The 27935-nt window shown below is 42.4% G+C and overlaps 2 protein-coding genes across 3 annotated transcripts in view; both read right to left on the bottom strand.

The window, feature by feature from the left end:
• KIF5B (kinesin family member 5B) overlaps window positions 1–6343 on the bottom strand; it is a 35776-nt gene extending 29433 nt beyond the window's left edge. For both annotated transcript variants that reach the window (XM_083704722.1, XM_083704723.1), the window contains exon 1: window positions 5794–6343. In XM_083704722.1, the coding sequence (XP_083560848.1) occupies window positions 5794–5919 (126 nt within the window). In that variant the 5' untranslated portion in view covers window positions 5920–6343. The remainder of the gene's footprint in view (window positions 1–5793) is intronic.
• Window positions 1–27935, bottom strand: part of LOC310827983 (integrin beta-1-like) — a 437041-nt gene that overhangs the window by 165117 nt on the left and 243989 nt on the right. The window contains exon 15 of the transcript XR_014556585.1: window positions 14785–15219. The gene's annotated coding sequence lies outside the window, so the exon portion shown is untranslated. The remainder of the gene's footprint in view (window positions 1–14784; window positions 15220–27935) is intronic.

Here is a 27935-nt window from a genome sequence, read left to right as displayed (position 1 = left end):
TTGCGATACCAAGGCCAGCCAAATGTGTATGCCCCTGCCAGGTAAGTAAACAAGTGGTACTCGATTTTATCCAAACCTAAGGAAGGGACAAGTTCACACAAAGAGCCATGTGAGCGTAGGTAAACTACATCCCACTTGGGCTTTTATTTTTTGTATTGAATTCCATGTAACCAAAAGTAACTATAATCCTTTTGTCAACAAATATCTGATCACATGCTAATAAGTTCTGACTTTGTCACTGCTTGTTTGTGTAAAAGTGCTATTTGGATCCATAGAAGTGTTAATCCTGACTAATTTGAAATAATAGCTGGAGCAGATGCTTTATGCCATTTTGTTTTCTTAGTATGTTTGTTCTTTGCTCTAAAGTAGATGCTGGTATAAGAAGCAATGTAATCTCCATTTATAGTTCAACATACAACATTACAGCTGCATATAAATATTGAACCAACACCTATGTTTTCCCATCCCAACACAAGCATGCTTAAAAATAGAAGCCTGCCATAGACCTGTTTCAGGCTCCTCCCTTCCCAAACCAATTAATTATTTTTGTTGTTGATGATGGCTTTTGATTTGATTTCATTCTGACCCATCGCTCCATATTTATTTCTTAAAATTGAAAAGGAAGAAGATAACGGTAACAGACTTTTGGTTTTCCTTTCATTTGAGCATCGTGTTGAGTTTTTGCAGCTGTATCCATCTATGTGTGTGTATCACCACAAATCTTTTTCATAATCATGCAAAGCTGTAACACACCAAGTTTTAGAATACAGAGGAATTCTCCAACACCAAGTATACAAATTTACAAATCTTTTCTTCTTTGTGCTGCCCAAGAAGGGACCATTTAAGTCACCTTCTTTTAATATGTCAAGAAGTTGATTTGAATGCAAAACATGCCTAAATGTTTGTAAACAAAGTGCCAGAGAAAGCAGTAAGAATATCTGTCCAAGAGTTTCAACCATTTTTTTGGAATATGCTACAGTATTCTGCCTTTTTAAACCTACCTAAAATGTACTTTTAATTCATGTTGTCCAGTAAGGTTTACAAATGATGTAAATTTCAAAGTCCATCAAATATACCCTGAATTATTATTTAATACTATTAAGGCATTAAATAATCCCTCATTGCTAAGATAAGTACTATAAACATCTGGTAGCTTTCGTTAAAGCCAGTGTGGAAACTATTAGCCAAGTATGTAAGTGCATCATAATTTGATATGCAAAACCTACGGCAAAATAGATCTGGAAGACTAAGACATGCGTCAAGTTTTGTATTAGACAGTGAAATCTCTGAGAGAAACGGATATGCAATTAGAAGATAGACTGCTCACCCATGGCAGGTAGTATATATTTCACGCTAGCCCTGGTTCACTTGCTCATTGAATACTTTGAAGCTCAACAGCAAGTATATTGTTTCTCCCATCTGACTCTGCTCCCATCAGAGCTGAGCTTACTACTTCCATTCTATCTCCCTCCTCTAGTAGCCAGTCACTCCAGCCTACTCACCATTTGAAGAACAAATGCTGTGGAAGCAAGACAGACAATAGGATTAAGCCACTAAGAAAAAGGACAGGTGACAATATGGGGGAAGAAAAAGACAGTCAGCTACGGCTAACCCAAATGTCAAAGATGGGGCAGAAACTCTGCTGGAAGAGATAGTAAAGAAGCGCAGACAGTGAGTCAGAAGGAGAGAGAAGGCATTAGTTTGTGGCATAAGCACATCCTGTGATGTTTTTCTCCATGCATTTCTGTTGATGGGAGACAATAAGAACCCATCTTGCACGCACAAACCTGATCTCATTGTGCCTACTAAGGCCTACCATGTACTTGGGCTTCCCTATTTCTAATTATGAGTAGGACTCATTTCAAACTACTATTCTGTTGCCTCATCTGGATGTCAAACTAAACCAAAGTTTCATGCAACATAAATAAGCCTATCTTACCTTGTCAGATGAACCAAGGTTCAAGGTTTAATTCTCCTGGTCAAACTGTAAGTTTTAAGCCACAAGACAAACCTAATTCATGATTAGTTTGGGAAGAGCTAGACCCCATGCCTGGATTCAGACAATATGCGAAACCAAGTTGTGACTAAGCTCAGCACAACAGGATAGCAACTAGTGAAGAGCAAAGTGATAATGATTTCCTATTTGGAAGCCCACACATACCCCAAGTCATAGTTTGGTTTAGTGTGACATGCAAACCAGGTCTGTGTCATAACCCCCATGCCTTGAAGTTGGGTTGTTGAAAATCACCCATGGTTGTTAACTGCAGATTGTCATGTCCAGTGTTTCAAACAGTGGTTAAGTGAAGGCAAAAGCTTCAACACACCTTCTCCCAGCTGCAGGGTGGTGGGGAGAAGATTGCACAAGTCCAGGAAGGGACTAGGTACTGTCCTGATAAACTATGGTTTAATATGATAGTCAAATATATTCTCTCCTTGAGAAAAGCTGTGGCCTAAACTATATAGGTTTTGCCTGTGAGGAGCTTGTAATGTCTCAATGATGGAATGAACAATAAAACCATCTAAGTTGCTTAAAAATAATAATAAATGTGCACTGTGGCTTTAAAACACTACCAGACATAATGACACAGACTGTTTTCATTCTCAGCCATTTTGATAAAATGTTCCCAATTCAGTCTACAGGATGGGAGGCTAAACTGGTTGCAATTAATTCAGTTTTTCAGTGCAATAACTGGATTCCCTCCTGGATAGACTGGCTTACCACAGTTATGAAAACTCTAGTAACTTTCAGATTAGACTTCTATAATGTATTATACATGGGGCTGCCTTTGAAGACTATCCATAAACTGTAGTTTGCTTAGATTCTTAAGACCTAACTAAGCTCTGGCATTGGGAGCCTAATTTACCAATCCTAGTACTTTTACAAAACCAGGGCTCTACACAGGAAAGTTAAAATGTTTAGCAGCAGGATGCTGAATACATTTTAGACAAGGAAAAATTGGAGAGCAGACTAATAAGAATGAATTTGCACTACAGTGGTACCTCTGGTTATGTACTTAATTCGTTCCAGAGGTCCGTTCTTAACCTGAAACTGTTCTTAACCTGAAGCACCACTTTAGCTAATGGGGCCTCCCACTGCCACCACGCCACCGGAGCACGATTTCTGTTCTCACCCTGAAGCAAAGTTCTTAACCAGAAGTAATATTTCTGGGTTAGCGGAGTCTGTAACCTGAAGCGTATGTAACCTGAAGCATATGTAACCCAAGGTACCACTGTATAGCAGTATTTTACTAGCTCACATCTCAGAAGCTCTGCACTCCTACCACAATTCCTAGTTGCAGGGCCTCAAACACTAATTGTTCACTAATATCAACAGCATTTTAACTGCTGCTCATCATATCACTCATCATCTTAACGCTATATCATGAATCCCATCCGGGTAAGAACACCCCAGGTGAAATTACTCTTCCATGCCCAAGGATTGGGGAGGACACAATGTACTGTTTAATCTCTTGGAAGCTTGCCATATGCTTTAAAGACTATATTGTTCATCTTCACAGCAGCGAAATTGACGATTACCATAATTCTTGTTTTAGAGATGGGCAACAGAGAGTGAGATTCTGAGTGCCTGAAGTCAATCACTGATCTGGGATTTGACCAGATATTTTGGTGCTGCTGGCAACACTGTTACAATGTTAGAATCACAGTAGCATAGAATTGGAAGGGACCCAGAGGGTCATCTAGTCCAACCCCCCTGCAGTGCAGGAATCTCAAATAAAGTATCCATGACAGATTGCCATTTAATCTCTGCCTTAAAATCTTTTTTTTTTTTTACAAGATTTTTCATTTTACAAGAAAAATCTGTTGGATATTATTAAACCCTCTAAATAGGAATGCTAGATTGTAAAAGAAGACACATGATTGGCCAATAATGGCACGCTCTCTGTATATGTGTGTGTGTCTCCAGACAGTTTGTTGACCATTTAGTGACCCAAATATACATACACACACATGACCCAATTACTAACTTGTTAGTCTGTTCTAATGTCAACAGCATGCTGAGCATTTTTTAAGTCCAAGCTTAATTTATCAAGATAAACAAACATTAATGCCCAGCATCTTTTAAATTTTTGAAAAGTAAATTTAATATTGCAGTTCAATAACTTGTTTTACCAAGTTAGTTGCTTAAGCTGCATGCTAGTTTTTCAGATGTCTGATGGGTGGGGCTTTGAAACCAAAACAATCTACAGCACTACAAAAAAGCTTTTATCAAGTCAGTTTTAAAATGGGACTCTAGACTTAATGTGACATCATGCTGAAGATCAGAGAGGATTTTTAAAGAGGTACCTGTTTGAGGGGAAAAAGGAAGTGCAGTCTTGTAGAAGAAATGCTTAACAAACAAAAAAAAGCTGTGCATATTGTTATGCGTGCTGTCAAACTGATACCATGAGTTTCACCTATGGAACTCTTTCTCATCAAGTCATTGTTCTCTCTGACGAAAACACTTTTTTGAAAGTGCTGACTTCTATCCAAAGTATTTAAACATCAACAACTATTTTAGTTATGTTAAAAAGCTTGTCTTCCCAATATAAACATGTGCAATTTTCTTCCTTCAGTAAAACACCCATTCATGTGATTTTTGAAGTACTGTATTCTGATCTGTGAGTTCCATTCGGAGGTCAAACTTACCTTACAGAGAGTTCTAGTTATTAACTATTAGCTGTCCACCTACACCTATTTTCATAGCGGCACTGAAGTTTTATTATAAATGACATTGCTATAATATCATAGACACCATTAGTACAGTTCCAGCATCATATCTGTAATGTGTTTGAACTCTACTTGCTTAATACCGCTTTATAGTCTGGCAACTATCCCAGTGTATGCAAGGTTCATTATTCAATATTTTACAGCCTGTTAACTGCAAAGGTGGAAAAAAGAACCTTAGTACAAATAACTGTCAGCTGATTTCTTTGGAAAAGGCTCAGTGGCAGAGCACATGCTTTGCATGCAAACCGACTCAAGTTCAACTCCCAGCATCTCCAGGTAGGACTGGGAGAAACTCCTGCCTGAAGCCCCAGAGGGCCGTTGCCAGTCAGCTGAGGCAGTACTAAGCAAAATGGACCAATGGCCTGACTTGGTATAAAACCATCTTCCTATGCGGCTGGTGTCAAACCCCCTGAGATGGAGGGCGGGGGCTGAGAAACCGCTACACCACTGCTCTCTATTGCAATGTGCATTTTACAGCATCTTTTTTTTATGCATGCAATAGAGTCGGCACCCCGGGTAAACACGAAACAAAACAACAACATCACGGGAGCGGCTTTTGTGTGGAGCGCTAGGAGCGCCTCAACTCCCTTACTCAGCAGCTGGAATTATGACATTAGGAAGGTTACTGCTCCCCCCCCCCATTTCAAAACCCCACGGCCAACAGATTTCACAGGCGCGGCGCAGGGAGGGAGGCAGAAGAGGAGGGGGCGCTCCTGCAGCCAACGCCCGACCCCTCAAAACGCCCCTCGGTCCTCACTGAGCCCCACTTCGACGGCCTTGCCTCCTCTGCTCCCTCAGCCCCTGTTCCACCACCGGCTCGCACGCCCCCTCACTCACCCCGGGGTGAGCCCACCCTGTTTCTCCCTTCCAAGCGCCCCGGCAACAGCTTTCCTTCCGCCCTCCCCCCACCCAATTCCTCACCCCCCCCCCACCCGAGGTGCTTCATGCCGCCGCCCCCGCCCCGGTTTCCAGAGTTGGCTGGGTCATGGAGCCCCCACCTCCGACCACCCGGCAGGGGGGCTCCAGCCCCTCCTCACCGGCGGGCCGACCCCCCCTCGCACTCACCGCGATGACGACGGTGTCTTCGCCCTGGAACTTGGCGATGTACTTGTCGCCGCGAGTCACCTCAGAGTCGTTGAGAGGCCTGAAGCGGCACATCACTTTGATGTTACACTCCGCCGGGTCCGCCATCTTAGGCCAAAGCCGTCTCCTCCTCCTCCTCCTCTCGGGCGTTCAACGCCTTATCAAACGGCCGCGTCTCCAGCCGCCCGCCGCCGCCTCCGGCCTACCCTTCCCCTGCCTTTGGCAGTGGTGCGGGGAGACTCTCGGGTCGCAGCCGTGAGGAGACCCGCCGCGGCCAAGAAGAATGGGGAAGGGCTGCTCCGCCCAGGGCCGCTGCCGCCGCCGCCGCCGCCTCCTGCACTCACTTCCTTTCCAATATGGCAGCCATGGCGGCGCCTGCAGCCGGCGAATCCGGGCCCTCCCCTTCTCCGGGCAGAGGCGGGGCGGGCGGGCGGGCAGGGCAAGTGAGAGGGGATGACGTCACCCACTGCAGAGAACGCCGCCGGCTCACTCCGCCGCGCGATGCCCCGCCTCGGACTTGGAGCGCACGCGCGGAAACGGCCCTTCTTCTCCCCCAACCCCAAACCCCGCCCTTTCGATAAAAGAAGCCGCTATGCTGTATATATAGAACAGACTTTCGAGCCGAAGCGAGCTTCCCTCCCCTTCCAACGAAGAGGCCGAGCGCGCAGGCGCACGTGGTGGAGGCCGGTGGGCGGCAGCAGTATTGCGCCTGCGCGTGAGGCTCGAGGAGGGAAAGGTGGAACGAGGCGCTGAGTAGCGGATAAAAAAGAGAGTTCGCAGGAGGTGCAAAGTAAACAGACAAAATTGAATCCTGCGCTGGTCGTGCACCTGCTTGTTATTCTTTCTCGGATTGCTCCCTGTCTAACCGCTTTTGCATTGTGTGTTACTAGATTATAAAACAATGCTCTGAATTATAAACTGATATGTCCTTTAAATTGTGTTTGTGGGAGAAGATGTTATGGGTTTGTTTTGTTCTTGTTTTCATCATGTGTTTTTTTGCATTTTTATGCTGAGATCTACCTCTAAGATGAAGGACGGTATACAAATTTAATAAGCAAATAAATAAAAATGGTATTCTGGATTATAAACCTGTTAGAGGAAGTTGATATATTTATACAGGAAATAGAAGATGATACACCACTTAAAGATGAATGTCACACTGAAGCGTTCTTTCTTATTTAAGTTATTGTATTGGCATCAACTTCCTTTCGGAGAGTTTGTGGTGGTCTTCCACCAACATTTATTTTGTTATTACAAAATGGATATAGTAAGTTGTTTTATATTGTATTGTGCTTGGATTTGGAGATTGTATTTCATGCATATTGTGAGTTGTGTTCTGGAACATGTTTATCAGAATGTGAATTTTAAATCATGTAAAAAATTACACTTCCTTCGACACTCCATTTGACCACTATTCCCATAGTCATGTAATATATATTTTTGGTGAGATAATTGTTTCTGTTGCATCAAAATTAACTCTGCCCCACTACTGAAATGTATCCCCTTCCTACCTTCAAGGAAAAATAAATTTTACTTGAAATAAGTCCTGTTTAACAGAGCTGTGAAGCACACCAGCTTCGTTTCATTCCACTCTCCTTGTATTGTGCTTGAAAGAACTGTTTCTCCCCTCGAACCATGCGTTCAAGCATCGATAATCACCTGTGTATGACCAACATTTGAATGTTTTCATTGTATAATTTTAGCTTGAAGGAGTGTCTGAAAGACAGCTAAAAGCTTTGGGTTGGGGGGGGAATGGAACCAACTAGTGAAGATCCCTGAATGTCTACCCCACCTATCACTGAAATGATTTCCAATGTGGTTTACCAACAGAGTTGGACATTTAAAAAAACTATTAAGTGCTTTTTCTTCCTCTTGTCCTTCCTGTACTTCTGGAGTCTGAGGGCAACTGGTTGGTTGGAGAGCCAAGTGTTGTTTCCAGCAGAGAGTGGAGAAGCAAAGTTCTCAGCAGCTATTCCATCTGGCCAAGCTGTTTTTCCATTTACTGTATCATTACAGTGGTACCTTGGGTTAAGTACTTAATTGGTTCCGGAGGTCTGTTCTTAACCTGAAGCACCACTTTAGCTAATGGGGCCTCCTGCTGCCGCCACGCCGCCGGAGCACGATTTCTGTTCTTATCCTGAAGCAAAGTTCTTAACCTGAAGCACTATTTCTGGCTTAGTGGAGTCTGTAACCTGAAGCGTATGGAACCTGAAGCCTATGGAACCCGAGGTACCACTGTATGCCCTTTCTTGAAAGGGCTGTAGCTCAGTTGCATATCACATGCTTTGCATGCAAATGGTCCCGGGTCCAATGTCCATCAGTGTCCACTGCCAGTCAGTGTAGACCATATTGAGCTAATGAGCCAATGATCTGACAGTACAAAGTAGCTTTGTTTGTTCCTATGAAAGGCAAAAGGTGCATCTTCCCAGTGGACCTTGGATGGAGACAGAGTTTGCTTCTCTTCTGGTCCTCAAACCAAGGGCAACTGGCAGTGCTTTCTGACATGGAAGGCACAAGCAAGCTCCCTGCAGCTGCTGCTTCTCTGATGGCTGGAACCCGGTTGATATTCCTCTTGCTGGTGCCATGGAGTTTTTCCTGGGATGCAATTCGACCTCCCAGTGGCAACTTATTCAGAAAGTCTTGAAAACCAGCTTCATCAACAGCTTTATCCTAAATAAAGCCCCAGATACACAAACCAAGATATGGGCATTTACCTCTTAGTTCATTTAAGGCCACTCCAAGCTGGCACTCTACTGGAGCATCTTTTAAATGGACTTGAAATCAATCAGGTATAAAAGAGGCTTTGCCTTAGCAGAACAGAGCTACTCTGAATGACGCAAGAAAAGAAAAAAGCACAGTCATTTTTGCAAAGCAGTTGCATTATTTATTAATGTTATATAGAAAAAAGGCGCTGTGACTGTAGGTAGAGCTGCATTCATGAGAATTGTGTGAATTAATGAAATTTTGCTCTACTACACACTACATTCCTCAAATGTCCCCAGCAGCTCATCTGAAGTATTTATAAGGGTACTGCTCTTACTATTTTAAAATCCATATGATTTATTACAATAACAACAATAATAAAATTATTGGAGCAGAGATTAATAGCTCATGCTTATAAATTTTATGGTTTAGAAACTCTTGACAAATATGCTAAACACATTCATTGTAACTGTATAGTGAAATCAATTAGGAGTTGGGGTTTATTTAAGATCTCAGCTATGTATATTATAAAAACATTTGGCTTTACTAACCAACATGCTTCTGGAGTCAGTAAGATTTTTATTGTTTGTATAGTTGCCAATAGCCATTATGGTATGAATCACTGGGGGAGGGAGACAGACAATTGAAGAGTAAGTTAAACCATATCACATAGAAATGCAAATTATCAACGCTTGAAAATGTACTGTTCCCTAAAGCATTTAGGCTTTGCAAAATCCCCATGGCAATCAACATTTTCTTGCGTTAAAAAGTAGCCCATAAACTTCCTCACTGCTTGCGCATATAAAGGTATTGTATATGTAACAATCTTCTATATTTGCAACCATCTTAAGTGTGAAATCATCTGACTGACCTTTGAGAAAATACTGAAATTAAGAAAGGACTCTTCATAGCTGAATTGCATGAATGAGATTACAGGATACAGCACCCATGTATTCTGTCTGATCTGATATTACATTTATTAACTGCCCTTTAAAGTACATTAACATACTGTACATTTTGAAAATCGTGAGTAAATAAGAATGCACTTTTATAGTGACTAGCAGCACAGTCCTATGCATGTAACTCAAAAGTAAGTTCCATGCAGCTCAACATTCAGATTACTCCTGGTAAATGTGTTTAGCATTAAACCTTTAATTATAGGATTTGGTACTTTTTTTAAAAAGCATCTGTCAAAAGACATGAAAGAAAGAATCATGGTATTTATCAATTTATGTTTGTTAGTGCTTTAGGCATTGCTTGTTAAATAAAGGACCTTTAATATAAAATCTCTAAAACCCCAATAGGTTTATGATTGTTAGTTAAGAAATATATCCCTTCAAGAATATGGTTGGTCTTCAATGCAGACCTGAGGACTGGAGAACCAAGGTGACATTCTTAGAATGTTGAGAATAGTAAGAATTCTCAGATAGGTGAAATATGTTGTTTAAGTGCAAGGGAGGCTTTAAAAGAAATCAAAAGCATAGGCAAATTATTCTTTAGGAATGTTCAGGGTGTTCAGTTTGTTTATCCAGAAGTTCTTTTGAGTCTGTTCTTGCAGTGATAGTCAATTACCTTGTCAGGTATGTTGCCTGTTCTACTCTGCACCCTGCTACTCTGGGACTATATCCTGCATGCCTGGTATGGTGGCTGCTGGCTCCTCAGTTTCTGATCTCTTAAGGTCTGCCAAGAGGGATGAAGAGGGTGGAGCAAAGGCAGGCGCTGCGTTGAAGTCTCAGATTGCTTGGGAAGGACCTGGAGCAGGTGGAGGAGGAGACTGAGGGAACTGTGGGAAGGCAGGGACCTTCAATCCCCACAACTGCCTCAAAGGGGCAAAATCTACCAAGACAAGTTGCTATGCTCACTAAGGCTGGCCTCCAGTCAACCGTGTTTCCTTGAATAAAGAGTTAACGTCATTGATGCCATGTGATTTTTTTGCCGACTTACTTCTGACTCCTGCTCCGCAATGCAGAAGTTAATCTGAGTGCTATGTCAAATTGGTTAGAATACAACGGGGGCTCAGGACCATGCCTTCTTGTTATGTCTTCTAGCAAGACAGAACCCACCCTGTGGCCTGTGTCCACCTGACATCATTTTATTGCATGCCAGATTCAAATAAGAATGGGTGTGAGTTGAGTTCAACACACACAGGCCTGTTTCTTGTTATGACCTAAATTTGATGGCTAGCAATTATGCCGACTGGTGACCAAGACATTAGTGGATAGTCTCTAAACTGAACCTGAAGTTTTTATTTATTTTTCTAAACGTATGAAATAATTTATTTTAAAGTAGTTCAGTGTTGCAAGACAAGTTTTCAGGCTTCCCAATGCAAATCATGTTGTAACAAGTCCCTCTGTCTTAAACTAGTGTTTCATCTTAATCAGGACAAAAGCAGCTCTCCTTCTCAGCCACAGACATGCTGTAGGCAACAATTATTCACTAGGCTAAGGATGTCAACACAGCTTTTAAAAGACCACTGTTCTTTGATGGAGCCTGACGTCAGACTCTCAGGAAGAACATAGTGGTGCTGTCAGGGCAGGAATTTAGGGCAAACGTCCAGGACCCCACTCTGCAGAATCAGCGGAAAGGGCCCCAAATGTAGCATGACTGGCTTGCCATATATTGATGGAAGTGAAAAGTAATATACATTACCTTCTAAAGAGTCCACCCACCCAAAACTATTTAAAGTCCAGAGTGCATCACTACACCAATGGAGTGCATCATTCTAAAGAGGTGCCCATGCCGTTATGTTTAAATGCCAAAAAATAATCACCAAAAGTTGCATCGTGGCTGCACATGCACAGATGAGGGTTTCATTGAATAGTGGGAGTTCAGGGGGAGTTGCAGGCATGGGGAATCAAATCAGGTGATACACATTAGATCAGGGGTCAGCAAGGTTTATCTTGCCTGGGCCAGATTGGTCAAACGCGCCTGTGGTTTTCGGTGTCTGCATCTGTGCAGATATGGTTTTCGGTGCCGCAGAACGAGTCTGTGCACCACACTGTGCTGGTTTAGCACACGGGCGGGCAGCTTGGTTTGGGGGTGGCTCATGGGCTGGTCAAACAACCTATGCGGGCCACTTCTGGCCCATGGGCCTTAGGTTGCTGACCCCTGCATTAGATGAAGACATTCCTACCTGTGTACATAAAAATGACCTCTGCATTTCAAGCAACAAATATATACATAGCCTAAGTCCCATGTTCAACAGAGCTTGATCCAAATAGATGTGCATAAGACTGCGGCCTCAGACTCTTACCGCTTCTTTCCAGGTAATGCAATAAACTTTGAAAAAAAATCTGTAATTTCTGCTGCTACTATGTATTATAGAAACAGTCACTTTAGCACAGGGGTTGTGCCAACTCCGAAGCTTACTACATTTACATAATGATGTAATTATCCTGTCAAAATTGGTTTGGCATCAGCTAGCTTGATTTTATCTTTTTAGAAAAACCCCAATTTGACTAAATTGTCAGTGCAGGTGCACATGCAGAGTCAAACAGAATTTGTTTTCATCAAATTTAAAAACCAAGATGCTAGTTTAATCACTTGGCAGTGGATGTGGAAATTCAGCATCCGTAAAGCAACCGGTGCTCTTCTCATTAAAGGCAACTGAAAATATGCAGTATCTCTCACACACCCATTTTAAACTACACAGGACGAACAACGTGCCCTATTTTCCTTTCTCAGCATAGTTTTATGCAGCAGTGTGTACATAACCCAGCAAAAAGCAAAAGACAAAAGAGCACACAATATGGATTTGTTTGCTTTCTGGGCCAGCCTGTTTGTTTCCTTCTTGGATTACATTTGTGAGAAGCAGGTTTTATTAAATGGATTAAGAAAAGGGACACTCTTCTCATATCTCCCTCTCTAAAGATGACCTTTCTTCAATCTCCAGGGATTCATCAGTAGTTAATTGATGGAACAAGGAGTATGGGAAGAAAGAGTGAGTAGGGCAGAGAGACAAGGCAAATCTATGGCCAGAGTAATGAGTTGGAGGATAGGCAGGCTGTATGGCTTCTAATTCCTGGATTCAATTCCTGGAATAGCCAGGCTAGCTTCCTGTTGAGGTAATGGTCCTCTAAGTATGGGTCATTAAGGTAACAAAAGAAGTGGCTCTGTGCCAGATAATCTAAAAAGGGTGGTGCCCTCCCTCAACTGGCTGGTAGTTAGAAAAGCAAAGACCAGAGCTGAGAGTGGATTTATGTGAGCTAGACACTAGAAGCAAGGCTGAAGACTGGTCAAGTGGGAGAAAAATCCATGCCTGATTTCTGTTGGAATCCAAGGCTGTGGCTATAGGAGAAGCAAGACCCTTGGCGTGTTAATGCTGTGAACCCTTCCATCATAGGCTCAGGTTGTATATATGTGTTAATAAAATCTGCTTTCCCTGAGTATGTGCCTGGAACCCCTGGAATCTCACACTGCTCGGAGATTAGGGTGGTGTGAACCTGTTTATTCAAGACAAGACTGTAGCCGGACTGTAATCAATGGACTAGAAGCAACCTGCATGCTATGAGGGGAAAGCTGCCTTCCGGGAATCTGATCCAGGATGAGCAGTTTTGCATCCTGTTGCAGGAATCTATTTGCTTCCTCTATGCTCTGTTTGTATGTTTGCAATTACATCAGGTATCTTTTCATACAAAGGTAATTAAACTTCGTTGTTCTGCTTTTGGATTTCTCCCCACTGGTAAAGTGGAAAGGGCTGTATAATAGTTTGGAATTGTAAGCCCCACACCCAATTTGAATAGCATATTGAGGGGGGTCCAGGTAAGCCCTGCCCCACATAATCAAACACAAGAAACAGCACACACACATATACAGTGGTGCCTCGCAAGACGAAATTAATTCGTTCCGCAAGTTTTTTCTTCTTGCGAGTTTTTCGTCCTGCGAAGCACGGTTTCCCATAGGAATGCATTGAAAATCAATCAATGCGTTCCTATGGAAACCGCCTTCAGACCAGGTCCGGGGACAGTCTGTCCCCCGACTTCTTCTGAAGGCTGGGGGGGACAAGGGCTTTTCTTCCCACCCCCAGCATTTTAAAATTGCCCCGGGATTTCTCCGCTGTCCCGGGGCGATTTAAAAGCCCCCGGGAAGGCAGGGGGGGACAAAGACTTTTGCCCCCCGCCAGCCTTCATTTTTTTTTTTATAATATTTTTTATTAGTTTTATGAAATACAGAAAAAAGAATAAAGAACATATTATGAAAGTAGAAAAGGAAAGTTACAAATTTTTCTTACTCTTTTTTCCAAATCTGTTGGACTTCCCCACGTCCTCCCAACCCTGCATTCTCTGTAATGCATAACGTCTGCAATTTGTTAACTTGTTTCAATACTTATTGTATCTTCCTTTTTATCATGTTACCCAATTTCAAATAAATTATGACCCAAATCATGTACATTTTCATTTTAACACAATAAAGTTGTTTCATTATTCTATCTCTGACTCCTTGTACCTTGATTTGCATTTCTTTAATTTAACATTACTGAAGCTAGAATTTCCTAGAAGGTGCGTTTTTTAACATTCATACAACTTATAATGTTTTTCCAAATAGTCTTTAAATTTTCTCCAATCCTCCTCGAATGTTTCTTCTCCCAAGTCTCGGATTCTGCCAGTCATTTCGGCCAGTTCCATGTAGTCCATCAACTGCGTGTGCCATTCCTCCAGTGTGGGTAAATCTTGTGTCTTCCAGTATTTTGCAATCAGGATCCTTGCTGCTGTAGTAGCATACATAAAAAAGGTTCTGTCCTTCTTAAGCACTCTCTGGTCCACCATGCCCAGGAGGAAGGCCTCTGGTTTCTTAGGTAGGGTAAATCTAAATACCTTTTTTAGTTCATTATGAATCATTTCCCAAAAGGCCTTCACTTTCGGGCAGGTCCACCAGAGGTGAAAAAATGTCCCTTCCGCCTCTTTACATTTCCAGCATTTATTATCAGACAGGTGATATATCTTAGCAAGCTTGACTGGGGTCATGTACCACCGGTATATCATTTTCATAATGTTTTCCTTCAAGGCACTACATGCCGTAAATTTCATTCCGGTGTTCCATAACCTTTCCCAGTCTTCAAACATAATGTTATGCCCCAAATCCTGCGCCCACTTTATCATTGCGGATTTGACTGTCTCATCCTGAGTATTCCATTTAAGCAGCAGGTTATACATTCTCGAGAGTAGTTTACTTTTTGGTTCTAACAATTCTGTCTCTAGTTTCGATTTTTCCACCTGGAATCCAACCTTCTTGTCTACTTTAAAGACCTCTTGAATTTGTGCATAATGCAACCAATCTCGCACCTTGTTTTTTAGTTTTTCCAAGCTCTGCAACCTCCAATTGTCTCCGATCTTTTCAATAATTTCCTCATATTTAGGCCAATAGGCTTCCATATTAGGTCTCTTACGTGCCTTGGCCTCCACCGGTGAGAGCCACCTCGGAGTCTTACTCTCCAATAAGTCTTTATATTTTGTCCAGACCATTAAAATTGCTCTCCTGACAATGTGGTTTTTAAACAGTTTATGCACTTTGACCTTGTCATACCACAAATATGCATGCCACCCAAAGGCGTTATCAAACCCTTCCAGATCTAGGACATCAGTGTTTTCCAGTAAAATACAATCTTTCAACCAGCAGAAGGCTGCCGATTCGTAATATAACCTCGTCTGGCAGGGCAAATCCCCCTCTTTCTTTCGCATCAGTTAGTATCTTAAACTTTATTCGGGGCTTTTTGCCCTGCCAAACAAACTTAGAGATATCCTTCTGCCACCTTCCAAAGCATTCCACCTTGTCCACGATCTGTAGGGTCTGAAACAAAAATAACATTTTTGGCAATACATTCATCTTTATAGCTGCTATTCGGCCCAACAAGGAAAGTTTCAATCTTGACCATGTTTCCAAATCTCTTTTAATTTCTGACCAACATTTCTCATAGTTGTCCTTAAACAGATTCAAATTTTTGGAGGTCAGATACACCCCTAGGTATTTTACTTTTTTAACCACATTTAATTCTGTTTCTTTCACAAACTCATCTGTTTCTGTACTTGTCAAATTTTTTGCTATAACCTTAGTTTTTTGCTTGTTCAGCTTAAATCCCGCCACCCGACCAAAGTCCGAAATTAATTCTAACACTCTTTTAGTACTAGAGACAGGCTCCTGCAGTGTTAATACCAGGTCATCTGCAAATGCTTTCAATTTATATTGTTTCACTCCGACCTCAATTCCCTGTACCAACCGGTCCTTTCTAATCATGTTCAATAGCACCTCCAGAACTGAATGCCCCCCGCCAGCCTTCAGAAGAGGTCCTGGACCTCTTCTGAAGGCCAGCGGGGGGCAAAAGTCTTTGCTCCCCCCCCCGCCTGCCTTCAAAAGCCATCCGGGACAGCGGAGAAACGCGCTGCGAAGCGGAGAAATTTGTCTTGCGAAGCAACTCGCAAACGGAAAACCCTTTTGTCTTGCGGGTTTTCCATCTTGCGAGGCATTCGTCTTGCGGGGCACCACTGTACAACATTTGAATGGCAATGCCCATCAACTCAGGGGAGGGGCTCAGCCTCCTCAAATATTTTATGGGGGAGGGGGCGTCAAAGGGACCTCAACCCCTAGGAGTTGGCTCCTATGCCCACACATAAAATGCTTAAACTATTTCTGCAAGGGAGGAATAATACTTAATCAGGAGATCTGTGTCTCATTGGTCCCTTTCTGAAGCAGGCTTCTTCAACAAGCAGGCTTCTTCAACAAGGAGCAAGCATGTTTTGCTATTGCTCTTCTGAAGCAGGCTTCTTCAACAAGCAGGCTTCTTCAACAAGGAGCAAGCATGTTTTGCTATTGCTCTTACCTTAATTATGCAACAGCTTGAGCTGAATAATAAAGCAGGAACAAAACCTTAGAGTACGGATTACATCATTATGACTCCCATGAGATATAAGCCTTTATAAGGTGTATGAAGAATCTATTGAAAACTGGAGCTCTCCAAAGTGCCATCAGTGCTGTTGCCATGTTGTTAGACCCCAGATAATGTAAGCGTACAAAAAGGAATTCTGTGACCTTCTGATATTAATAAAGGCAAACTTGCTTGAAAAAATGAGGGATATTTTAACTGGAAAGAAAAGCAATAAGCAACAACTTTAAAGAATATTTAGCTGTGCAGTAAGTCTGCCAATAAGGCACTATTCATTTGTCCGCGAAGTTCCAGAAACATCATTGCTGATTGCAGTCCATTATGAAAAGTTGCCAGGGTAAAAATAAAAAGAAACAAATATAAAAAATAACCTCAAACTGCATGCTCGTGCATTAAAGCAGTCATCCTGCATGGAAATAGTATTACACAATTTAAGTGATGTGCTATATACCTAGCAATTTGGCACTTAACAGTATTCTAATTCAGGTATTCATCTGGAAAACAACAACAAAAGCAACGGCCATAAAGCAATTCTGCTTTGTCTATGCACTGGCTTGTTTGAGACTTATTTTAATCTATACAGATGGTGGTAATTACGTTGTTAACAGTGACCATTCGCACACACAAAATTGTATCTGATAACGCAGACATCCAGATTACACAGACCTCAGTTGCTAGGGAACAGCAGCAGGAGAGAGCTAACGGCTGGCGAATCTTTGGTACTCCAGATGTTGGTGAACTACATCAGCCCCAGCAAGAATGGCGAGCAGCCACAGAAGATGGCAGCTGTAGTTCAGCAACTTCAGGTGGGCCAGAGGTTCCTCACACCTGCTGTAGATGGACATTGGGTTGGCTGCTGTAGGAAACAGGATGCTGGGCTAGGTAGATAGGCCTGGCTCTTACGTTACATGTAGAAATCAGTTGGCAGGGTTTTGTTTTTGTCTCTTCAACCCGTTCCTCCAGAGAGCCCTCTTCTGAGGCCTTCTGGGAAGCAACTAGCTGTGTTAACTAAGTGAGACCTGCGGGTGCTACTGTTGGATACGTTTCTAATGAAGCACTTGGAGATCTACCACACCAACTACACAGGCACCGGCTGCAACAACGACTTGACCCTGTTTTAAACGGACTCTTAAGTATCTCTCATAGAAATTATTTACAAATAAAAAGGTAAAGGGACCCCTGACCATAAGATCCAGTCGTGGGTGACTCTGGGGTTGTGGCGCTCATCTCACTTCATTGGCCGAGGGAGCCGGTGTACATCTTCCGGGTCATGTAGCCAGCATGACTAAGCAGCTTCTGGCGAACCAGAGCAGCACACGGAAACGCCGTTTACCTTCCCGCCAGAGTGGTACCTATTTATCTACTTGCAGTTTGATGTGCTTTTGAACTGCTAGGTTGGCAGGAGCAGGGAGCAACACCCCGTCACAGGGATTCGAACCGCCGACCTTCTGATCAGCAAGTCCTAGGCTCTGTGGTTTAACCCACATGTGTTCAAAATGAGAGGTAGGACTGCTGAGATATATTGTTTGCATATATTTTTTAAAAAATAATATTTATTTTAGATGTGCAACCCCCCTCCCTCAAGATAGCATCCATTAACAAGTAAACTCAGGTTTCCAATGTTTACATTTGGTGAGAGCATAAATTACCTTTTGCATAACTTACCTACCAGTAGCACTGCTGCCACCATGTATTTATTTTATCTGAATGCATGGAAATATAAATATAGGGTATTTTAAAGGGAAGAAAAGGCCGTTCTGAGTCCATTCTTCTTCTAACCATTAGGACAGACATGGATTGGATCCTCATTATTGAACTCCAGTTTTCTAATGTAGGATATTTATTAAATTATTCAAGACTAAAGTGAGTGAGAATTGGTCAATGGCATTAAAAATAAAAGACAAGAAACACTGTCTAACTATTGCTACTAGAATCAGTTCCAGTAATTCACAGATACGCAAAGTGTCCTTTGGCACAGTTTAAGCATGCGTTCCGCTCTGACAGGGAATAGTTTCCTCAGGCCCATGAAAATGAATGCAAAAGACACATGCCAAATTATCTCTGAGTTCAATTGGATTGTTGGATGGGCAAATGGTCCGCCATCCAGTCAGAGATAATCTTGAGAGTCACTAAGACTACACACACATCATACATTGGCAGTATAATATTTCCCCCAAAGAATCCTGGGACTGGTAGTTTAAACCACACAGAGCTGCAATTCCCAGAACACTTAGCAAGCTAAAGTTCCCAGGATCCTTTGGGGGAAACAATTGTTTAGGTACTTCAAGAAAGCTAGTATAGGCACAGTCTTAGCACAAATATTTCCATTGTTTATTAGAAGGCAGGTTTACAAACAAGGCAAGTTGAATATGGTTATTCAGAAGTAAGTCTTATTGGTGAGTGTGTTCAGGTGTTAAGTATTATTGGAGATAGGCTCAGGGCTTTCTTCAGCAGGAACTCACTGGAACTCAGTGCTGGCACCTCTCAGGTAGGCGCCATTGCCATTAAAAGAAAACAAGAGAGGTGTTCATGGTGAGTTCTGGCACCTCTCTTTCTATTAACCAGTGCTATTTTTCAAAACCAACCCCAGAGAGAGGATCCGAACCAGTTTAATTGAGTCAGTTCAGGAGGATAGCATGGTCAGTGGAATCACAAAATGCATAATTATAGCTGTTTCACAGTCAAATTGCCATGTGGACAACATGAGCTGAGTGAATCTACTAATAATTTGGAATACAGGGAAACGGTTGCCTGACTGTACCCAGTTTCCGGTGCACAGGCTGACACGTGAGCTGTTCATCACATGAGCTTGTCACATGCCAAACTCCGAACTGATCCACCCAATCCACGGCTTAAGGCAGTAGACTTCAAACAGTGTGCCATGGAACTAAATTTCTCTTGCTGAAAACAATACAATGAAAATCAATAGGAAGGGAGTTCCAAAGTGTAGGCACTGCCATGCCAAAATATTGATTTCTTACAAAATTTAAAGGTCTTTTTAACCCCTATCTCAATGCCTCCATATTTTAACCAATACTGAACACCTTCTTTCTGTCAGCTTTGCTACCCTCCCCCCCGCCCTTCACAAATTGCACATTTTGTGGATGGCCCCTAAGGCATTTCTTTCATCTGACTTCTGCCGGGGTTAACAGATGTCATTGGCGATTTGCTTCGCCAATGGCCTTAGTTTATACTTGGAGGAATGTCATTAAATGTCTCCAAGACCACATCTCATCGTTTTAGATGGGATTTGGAAGCGCGTGCTAAGCTAAAACTGACTCTGAATAGCTTACACACTTGCCTCTGTTCCCCCCTTGGATCCATTACTGCCATTCTTTCCGTGCTGGCATTCCAGAGCTGCTGATTCACAGATTGTGCCTCATTCCAAATTTTGTCTTTCCCACACATAAAACGAAACCTAGTATACTGTTCAGCTCTGGTCATGAGGCCGTTGCCTGCTTATTAAGAGCTATTCAGTTTGCGGTGTTTGTTTTTGGCATGTCTTGTGTTTTCTTGCTGCTTTGTCCTTTCCAACTATTCTTTCACCCAAATGTCCTCAAGGCCCTTTTGCCACTGTGTTTCTTCTGTTTCCTGCTGCGTTCAATCTTCAATGCATTCACTCCTTGGTTTACAACATATACATTTAGACGTTTAGAAGAGAAACGTGGCCATTGGGCGACATGGTCAGTTGTTGTCATAGGAAAATCCCTGCGGTTGCTGAAATGTCAGTCTCTTCGGCTAGTGACAGCTGGCAGAATATAGCAGGGCTCCACTGACTGTTTGCCAGGCCTATCCGTGTTTATTCGGACCATAAGGACCATGAGTTTCAATGGAAATACTGTACTGTGAATACGCAGGATATTGGAAGACTTTATTATCCACCCTTTCAACATTCTGTTGGCCGCTGAAAGCACAGAAGGCTTTTGTCTTATTAGTCATAGTTAGAAGCAGAATGAGGTCAGGAAATTGGCAAAGACAAAAAAATATACATTTTCTGCAAAAAGACACAAAACTTTTGATTCCCTCTGTTTCTTCTAGCTGGATTTGATAGTCAGTGATGAAGTCTAACTCCCTCCAGCTCTGTTGCATCTCTGCCCACCTGTAAAACAGGTTTTGCGATGTAGGGATTAATCATTTGTCTTGAAAAGGTTCTCATAGGAATTTGTTCTAAGAGCAACTGTTGCAAAATGTTCCCTGTGATCATTAATAATTTGTAACGTGTGATATAATCACCTTCTATAATTATGATACATTTTGCCGCTTTCTGGGAACTGAGATATCCTGAAGTATAGAAGTCTCTGTAGGCTCTGGATGGAAGAATCCCTAGATGAGTTGTAATTTTTGCCTGAACCTTGGAGCCTTGATATTTTAGGATCCTGGATAGTACAATAATGATGATTGGTCATGTTCATATTATTTTTTTATTAGATGTTGGATCCCAGGGCAAGTTTTAAAATATTAAAAAATGCATCAAAATTGCACCATAAGTAGTTTCAATACAACAGCAACAACAAATTGACAACATATTGCTAGAGGCAATTCATCAGTTGGTAGGAGAAAGCTACCAATGAGTAAGACAGTCCATATCCCAGGTGCCACAACAGAGAAGGCCCTGTCCTATGTCACTGCATGACATGCCACATTGTCACTTTAGTTTTACAATAGCACTGTAACATAGATCAATATGATGTTCATGATGATTCTTTCATTGTATTTATATATCATCCCTTCTAGTATAAATACACCAATCAGGACAGCTTACAATTTATAAAACCAATTACAAAAATGAGACAGGGTCAGCAGTTCAACTAAAATTCTAACAAAAGCCTCTGCCTCATAAAATAAAAGCCTGCTGGAATAAAATATAAAAAGGGCCTTCCATAACTGGTGAAAAACAGAAGGGGAGTATTATCAACCCCCAATTGCAAACAGGGGACTGGGGCTTGGAGAAATAGTGGTTTGTCACATAGCGGGTTTGGGGCTGAAGTGAGATTTGAAGAAGGGACTGACCAGGTCATTTTGAACATAGGCATTACTTGATAAAGTTCATTGTCATCTCAGATATTTTTTGTATGTGGATTATTTAGGGTCAGAATGACACATAAGCTAAAAATAATCCTTGTCCCAGCAGCTGGAGTTGAAGTTGTCAGACACCACATCAAGTGACCATGCCCAGAATAAAAAGTCATCTGCTTCAACTCCATGACATTAGTGTGCTGTTTGCATGGCTGGCTGTCACCACAGTGACATCTGTGCAAATAGCTACGCAAGTAGCTGCACCACAGGGGACAGCGACCAGTGGTACTCATTCACATTGCCATTTCCCACAAACTAAGCTAAGCAATCCATTGCATCTTCTCTCATGAGCACATTAGACAAAATTTAAATAAAAAATAGTAAGGATGACTTGAGAATTGTTTGTGCCATAGCATTAAAAACGTATTTTAAAATTATTGTAAAAATGAATGTGATTTTTCCAAAACAAAATATGTTCTTTTTAAAGCAAAGGTGATATTTCTATCACGTAACAAAAAGATTCATGAAGGAACAGTGTGCAGCAGGCAGAAAAATACGATGTACATCAATGCTCTGTGTTCTAAATCACAAACCATATTTGTTGTCTGGTTCTTCCCTGGGGTTAGTCCTTACCATACTTGATTAATGGTTACCAAATAATTACTGAAAAACTGCAAAAGCGTCTCACAAGTTCCCATAGTAAGCGTTTTTATTCAAGTGGTTTTTATTCAATTCACTTCCAAGTTCAGTCCAAGGCGTTTATGGTGATGTAGGTTGGGAGGGGGTATGCAGGCAGATGGGCCTTCTCTGTGGTGGCTCCCGACATTTGAAATGACCTCTCTGAGCCGTGTCAAACACTTTTCCTCAGCTGCTGAAAATGCACCTGTTTACTCTGGTCTTTGGGAAGGGCAGAGGTTTTGAGCTACTCAGGTACTATTTTTTTAATTGCCTGCTTAATATGTCATTGAAGCTCTGTTTTTTGTTACTACAGTGGTACCACAGGTTAAGTACTTAATTCGTTCCGGAGGTCTATTCTTAACCTGAAACTGTTCTTAACCTGAAGCAGCACTTTAGCTAATGGGGCCTCCTGCTGCTATGCCGCCGGAGCCCGATTTCTGTTCTCATCCTGAAGCAAAGTTCTTAACCTGAAGCACTATTTCTGGGTTAGCAGAGTCTGTAACCTGAAGCGTATGTAACCTGAGGTACCACTGTATGATATTTTATAGAATAGAGTTTATATTTTATGAGGGTTTTTTGTGACATACCTCCATCCAAGGATCAGATGATGGGTGGCTAATAAATCAGATAAAATATATCATAGGAAAATGATGGCTGTGGAATTGCACCTTACCTAGGCAAATGCATCTTTCCATGCTTGCTGAGGTCATGCAGATTTGGGGGCAGAGCAGAAATTTGCAGAGGATGAGTTACCAGAAGGAGGATGGATGGTTAAAGCCTTGCCCTTGGACCCCTACCAGTTGTCCCTTGCAAATGCTTACTTATGAATCCAGCTGCTAGTGGGAGAGATTTAAAACAGCTTGGGGACATTTGTGGAAAATAATCGGCTGGTGGGGAAGGGTTAGGCTCCCACCCCCTTCAGTTATTCCTTTCAAACCAGTTCCCATTTCCACATTTGCTTCACATCAAAAATATGGGATTGGGAATCCTGAATGGAACCAGCCATTGCGAATTAAGGTGCTGAAAATCATGCATTTGTAGCATAACAATGGGATTTCTCTTCCCAAGTGCCATGGCAACCAAAAGGTAGGATTCCTCATAAGCAGGCTGCAATGATGCCCTCTCTGATAAACAAACCAACTTGTCAAGGACGCCAATTGTTACTGACAAGAAAGGCAATTTCAGAAAGTGTTTTCTGCTCTGATTTTCCTATGTGGCAAGAAAATAAATTGCCTGTGTAAATAAGGGTTTGAAAAAAGGCACAGAGTTGGCCCAAGGCATTTTTGCTGCCTGAAGCAACGGGTAAAATGCTACCCCTCTCAATTCCATATACAGTGGTACCTCGGGTTACATACGCTTCAGGTTACAGACTCCACTAACCCAGAAATAGTACCTCGGGTTAAGAACTTTGCTTCAGGATGAGAACAGAAATTGTGCTCTGGCGGCGTGGCGTCAGCAGGAGGCCCCATTAGCCAAAGTGGTGCTTCAGGTTAAGAACAGTTTCAGGTTAAGAACGGACCTCCAGAACGAATTAAGTACTTAACCCGAGGTACCACTGTACAGAAAGCAGCAGGACTGGCCACTTTTGTGACTCCAGATTTCAGGACAGCTCAACTCCACATCAACAGTTCCCTGGCAAGCCATAGCCTTTCTAACATTTGCAGGTACAGTACTAGTTTCATAATTTTAGTGGAGTCGAATGTTAGCATAGAAATAACGGAGAGCCAAGCTACATGTTGCATTCATCATGCTGGTTAAAAGGTGTGCTTGATGCCACCACTTTTACTTTGGAGGTAAAGCAGTTGTAGCATGACACACCCAATCTAGAACAGGTCTCCACACTTGGTTACTCTTGACAATTGACCTTTCCCTGCGCTTGCTACCATTTACCCCTCAAAGTGCAGTTTATGGAATATAGCAGAGTGCCAATAAGATGGGCAAGCTGCCTCAGCAGAGGATTCACTCCTGCAACTGGGAATTGGCCCCCAAGCAAGAGTGAGTGGGCTGTGGGGATGAGTAAGGTGTACAGGGATTCTCTTCCAAAACCTGAGCTGGCCGTGGGATTGTTCACATGATATATTCCTCAATTCTTCTGATTTGAGGTTTTATTGCCGTCAAGTGGTATATAAGTGCTGTGAAAAAAACCAAGACGAAACAATTTGAGAAAATAAAGCTGATCAAAAGCTTCAGTAGGCCGACTTTGTTGTTCTTCCAGATTCTCCTTTGACAAAGCTTCTTCCAACAGAGGTTATTTTCCACTTGGCGTGTGCTGCCAAAGAGTCCAGAGTCTGCATTAGGCGCATAATATGATTGCCAATTTTAATACTTTAATGCACATTTCCTTGATTGTTGTTTTTTTAATGCAGCGAACAAAAAGCTCTCGTGTAGACAGAGGCTTTGGCAGCGGAATAGGAATGCTACCCAGAAACTGAGGCGATGCCCATGGGTGGCTTCTGCCCAAAGAACTGAGGGGGCAAAGAAAGGGAACATTGCAAGAACCAGCCATCCTCGTGAGCTGGTGAAGAGGTAGAACTGTGCCAGTGTCATACCTGACACCTCCCAGCACATACTTACAGGCTGTTACTTCTCCACAAGGTACCTGCTGGAGAACTGTTTGAGAGGTTGTACATGGAGGTGGGGGAGCTGCTGAGGAAGTGGAAGATCTGGCTTCCAAGAAATGCAGACTGTGGCAGTGGGTGATGCATTCCTTGGAGGCCGGATCTGCTGCCCTTGTGGACCTTGCCACCTGAGGCACTTGCCTCACTTTGTCTAATGGGTGGGTGGGTCAGCCCTGATCAGTGCCTTTTGCCCCACCACCCCCAACACCAGGCACGTCTGTCCAACTGGACCTCTTGTCTTCCCTTCACCTGTGTCCAAAATAGATTGCCAAGGGCACCATGTACACTTTCAGCCTCCAGATGGCGCCGTTCCTTCATTTCTCAGCCACTAGGCAAGGATTCTCTAGTGAACGACACTATGTGGTGAGCTAGCGAATGGAGAAAACCTCCCTTTCATTCTTGGAATTGTGCTGTTTCCCTTTCCCTAATGGTTTTTGATCCACTCAGTCTCCAGTGAGCCCAAGAAGGCAGAGAGCAAACAAAGCATGAGAGAATAACTTGTATGGCCATATAGGCACTTCTCATGGGCTTTTAGTAGCCAACTTAAGCAGCCAGCAGAGAATGGGATAAAATGCACTTCATGGTGATGGGAATAATTAATAGTAATAATTTATTATTTGTACCCCACCCATCTGGCTGGGTTTCCCCATCCACTCTGGGCGGCTTCCAACAAAGATTAAAAATACATTAAAATGTCACACATTAAAAACTTCCCTAAACAAGGCTGCTTTCAGATGTCTTCTAAATGTCAGGTAGTTGTTTATCTCTTTGACATCTGGTGGGAGGGCGTTCCACAAGGCGGGTGCCACTACTGAGAAGGCCCTCTACCTGGTTCCCTGTAGCTTTGCTTCTTGCAGTGAGGGAACCTAAACATTATGCAGAGAACAAAAATTATGGGCACAATAAAGCCCTGGCATATGATTTTCCTATTGACTAAACGGGGTGCTGTGAAAATGGGAGAGGTGCAACAATACAGTTCCATCCTTTATCCCCCCGCAAAAATGGGTAGAGATCCACAATCCTGTTCCTGATAACCAAACTGTTTTAAACAAATTCATAATTAAAGAATACAAATTTATTTTTCAAACCTTTCGCAAACCAAGGCTATTATTTCTTATAAGTAAAAATGAAATACTGCACACTCCCCATATTATTTATAATTAAAGGGGTCTCTGCCAAGAGACATCACTGCTGTGTTGAAAAATTGTTCTGTAATTGTTCTGCAGTCACTGGCAAAGTTCCACAGAACCACCCAACTAATTATCACCCATCCATATTCTGTCCCCAAGTCAATATGAGAACATTGCCTTCAGAGGGAACTCCTCAGAGCCCTCCAAAGAGAGGGTGCTGCTGATATTATAAGTACTGTGCAGTGAGAAAATGTAAGATAATGAGACTCACTCATCTTTAAAGATGCAGCAATCCTCTGTCAGAGCAGGTAACCTAAATCAGTGCCTCCTAAACGTCTCATAGCTGAGGCCTGGGGCACACCTTTCCTTTGGTCTAAACTGGAGACAAACTTTATACCTGGGAAAGTTTACTTCCAGAGCAGAGATGGGAATGTAGCCCTCCAGATTTTGCTGGACTCCAACTCCCATCAGCCTCCACCCAGCATAGCCAGTGGCCAGAAATGATGGGAGCTGTAGTACTGCAATGTCTGGAGGGTCACAGGTTAGCCTTTCTCCTTCTAGAGCAGGCTTCCTCAAACTCGGCCTTCCAGATGCTTTTTGGCCTACAACTCCCCTGATCCCTAGCTGGCAGGACCAGTGGTCAGGGATGATGGGAATTGTAGTCTCAAAACATCTGGAGGGCTGAGGTTGAGGAAGCCTGTTCTCAGAGTTGAAATAGCAAATGCTGATTATCCCTTCCTTCCTGCTTTCTGTGCTGCATGCATTTTTTCATGCTGCAATTCCATCAAAATCTATGAGACAAATCAGTCATGATCTGAGTTGAGTTCAATAGGACCAAAGCATGACTAACTTAATCTGGAGAATCCAGCACAATGCATCTTGCTTGGAAGTGGGCCAACCCAGATCTGTGACTCATTCAGGGATCAGAAGGCAGTGGGAAAATCTGTTGTGTTGCTGAATCAGGAATGAATAAAATGTTCCCACTACACCTGATGTAGAGATGTGGCAAGAATCAGGCCCTGCAGTGTAGGCTGATTACGAAGAGGTAAGGATAAACTGATGAATTAAATCAGAGATGCATCAGGCATCCTCCTCCAAAGCACAACTGTTTCTTTCTTTTTCGTAGCACGCGTCATAGTTCTCTTACAGCCTAGCTCAGCCCACAGTATGGAAATTATTGCCCTAAGCCCAAATCTTGGAAGCTGTGGGAATCCTAGCTGCACAAAGAATCACACAAGAAAATGTCGAGCGAAAGCTACTGGCAATTAACACATGCATTGGCCACAAGCCATTGTAAACTCTTTAATTAGTGGTTGTGCCCAGAGGTCTGATGCCAAGAACAAACTTAAAAGATTATGCAATCTGATAAATGTCTGCTAAGTACACTGATTTATAGCAAATGTAAATACATACTAAAGTAGCTATTTTGATTGTACCATTTCTCTAGAGTGTAACAGTTTATGGAAACAAGGAAAACTTGTATTATTGCTAAGATAATGCTAGGCAGGGCTGTTATTTCCACCTGCTTGTCTATTGTGACTTATGCTACAATGAAGTCATTTCATGCTACATTAGCAGGGTAAGAAAGTGTTTATGGCAAACAAAATCAAATTGTTGTGATTAACGTGGCGGAATGCCCAGCACTTGAGTGATAATTGTATTAGGGAATGCTGACCTTGTTCAAAGAATCTTTCAGCGCCACAAAAAAACACCCAGTTTAAACATCTGCTTAATTCATTGACAACACTTACCGTATGTGAACAGAACATTTGATTGCGCTAAAAGCAAACAAACTTGAGTTGAGAGCAGGAAACTAAATGATTCAGATGTTATTCAATGCATGGGAGTATAGCCTGCTAGATAATGAAGTCAAATCCTCAGAATGATACTGAACTTCAGATTTTGATAGCGGCATGACAAATGCAAGATTCGAGAACACATAAAATTAAGAAAACTCGCACCATTTCTTATCTTTATAGATTCCCCAGGCATCTTCTTCCCATTAATATAAGCTCACTAGTTTCTGAGTGAGGCATCAGAAAGAAACCCCCCAATCTCTGTGTAGGTTGCCGTGCATGAAAGCTATTACAGCAGAGTGGTATT

Source organism: Podarcis gaigeae (genome assembly GCF_964106915.1).
Source record: "Podarcis gaigeae genome assembly, chromosome: 12".
In the NCBI taxonomy this organism is placed as follows: Eukaryota; Metazoa; Chordata; class Lepidosauria; order Squamata; family Lacertidae; genus Podarcis; species Podarcis gaigeae.
This window is presented reverse-complemented; position numbering and strand designations above follow the sequence as displayed.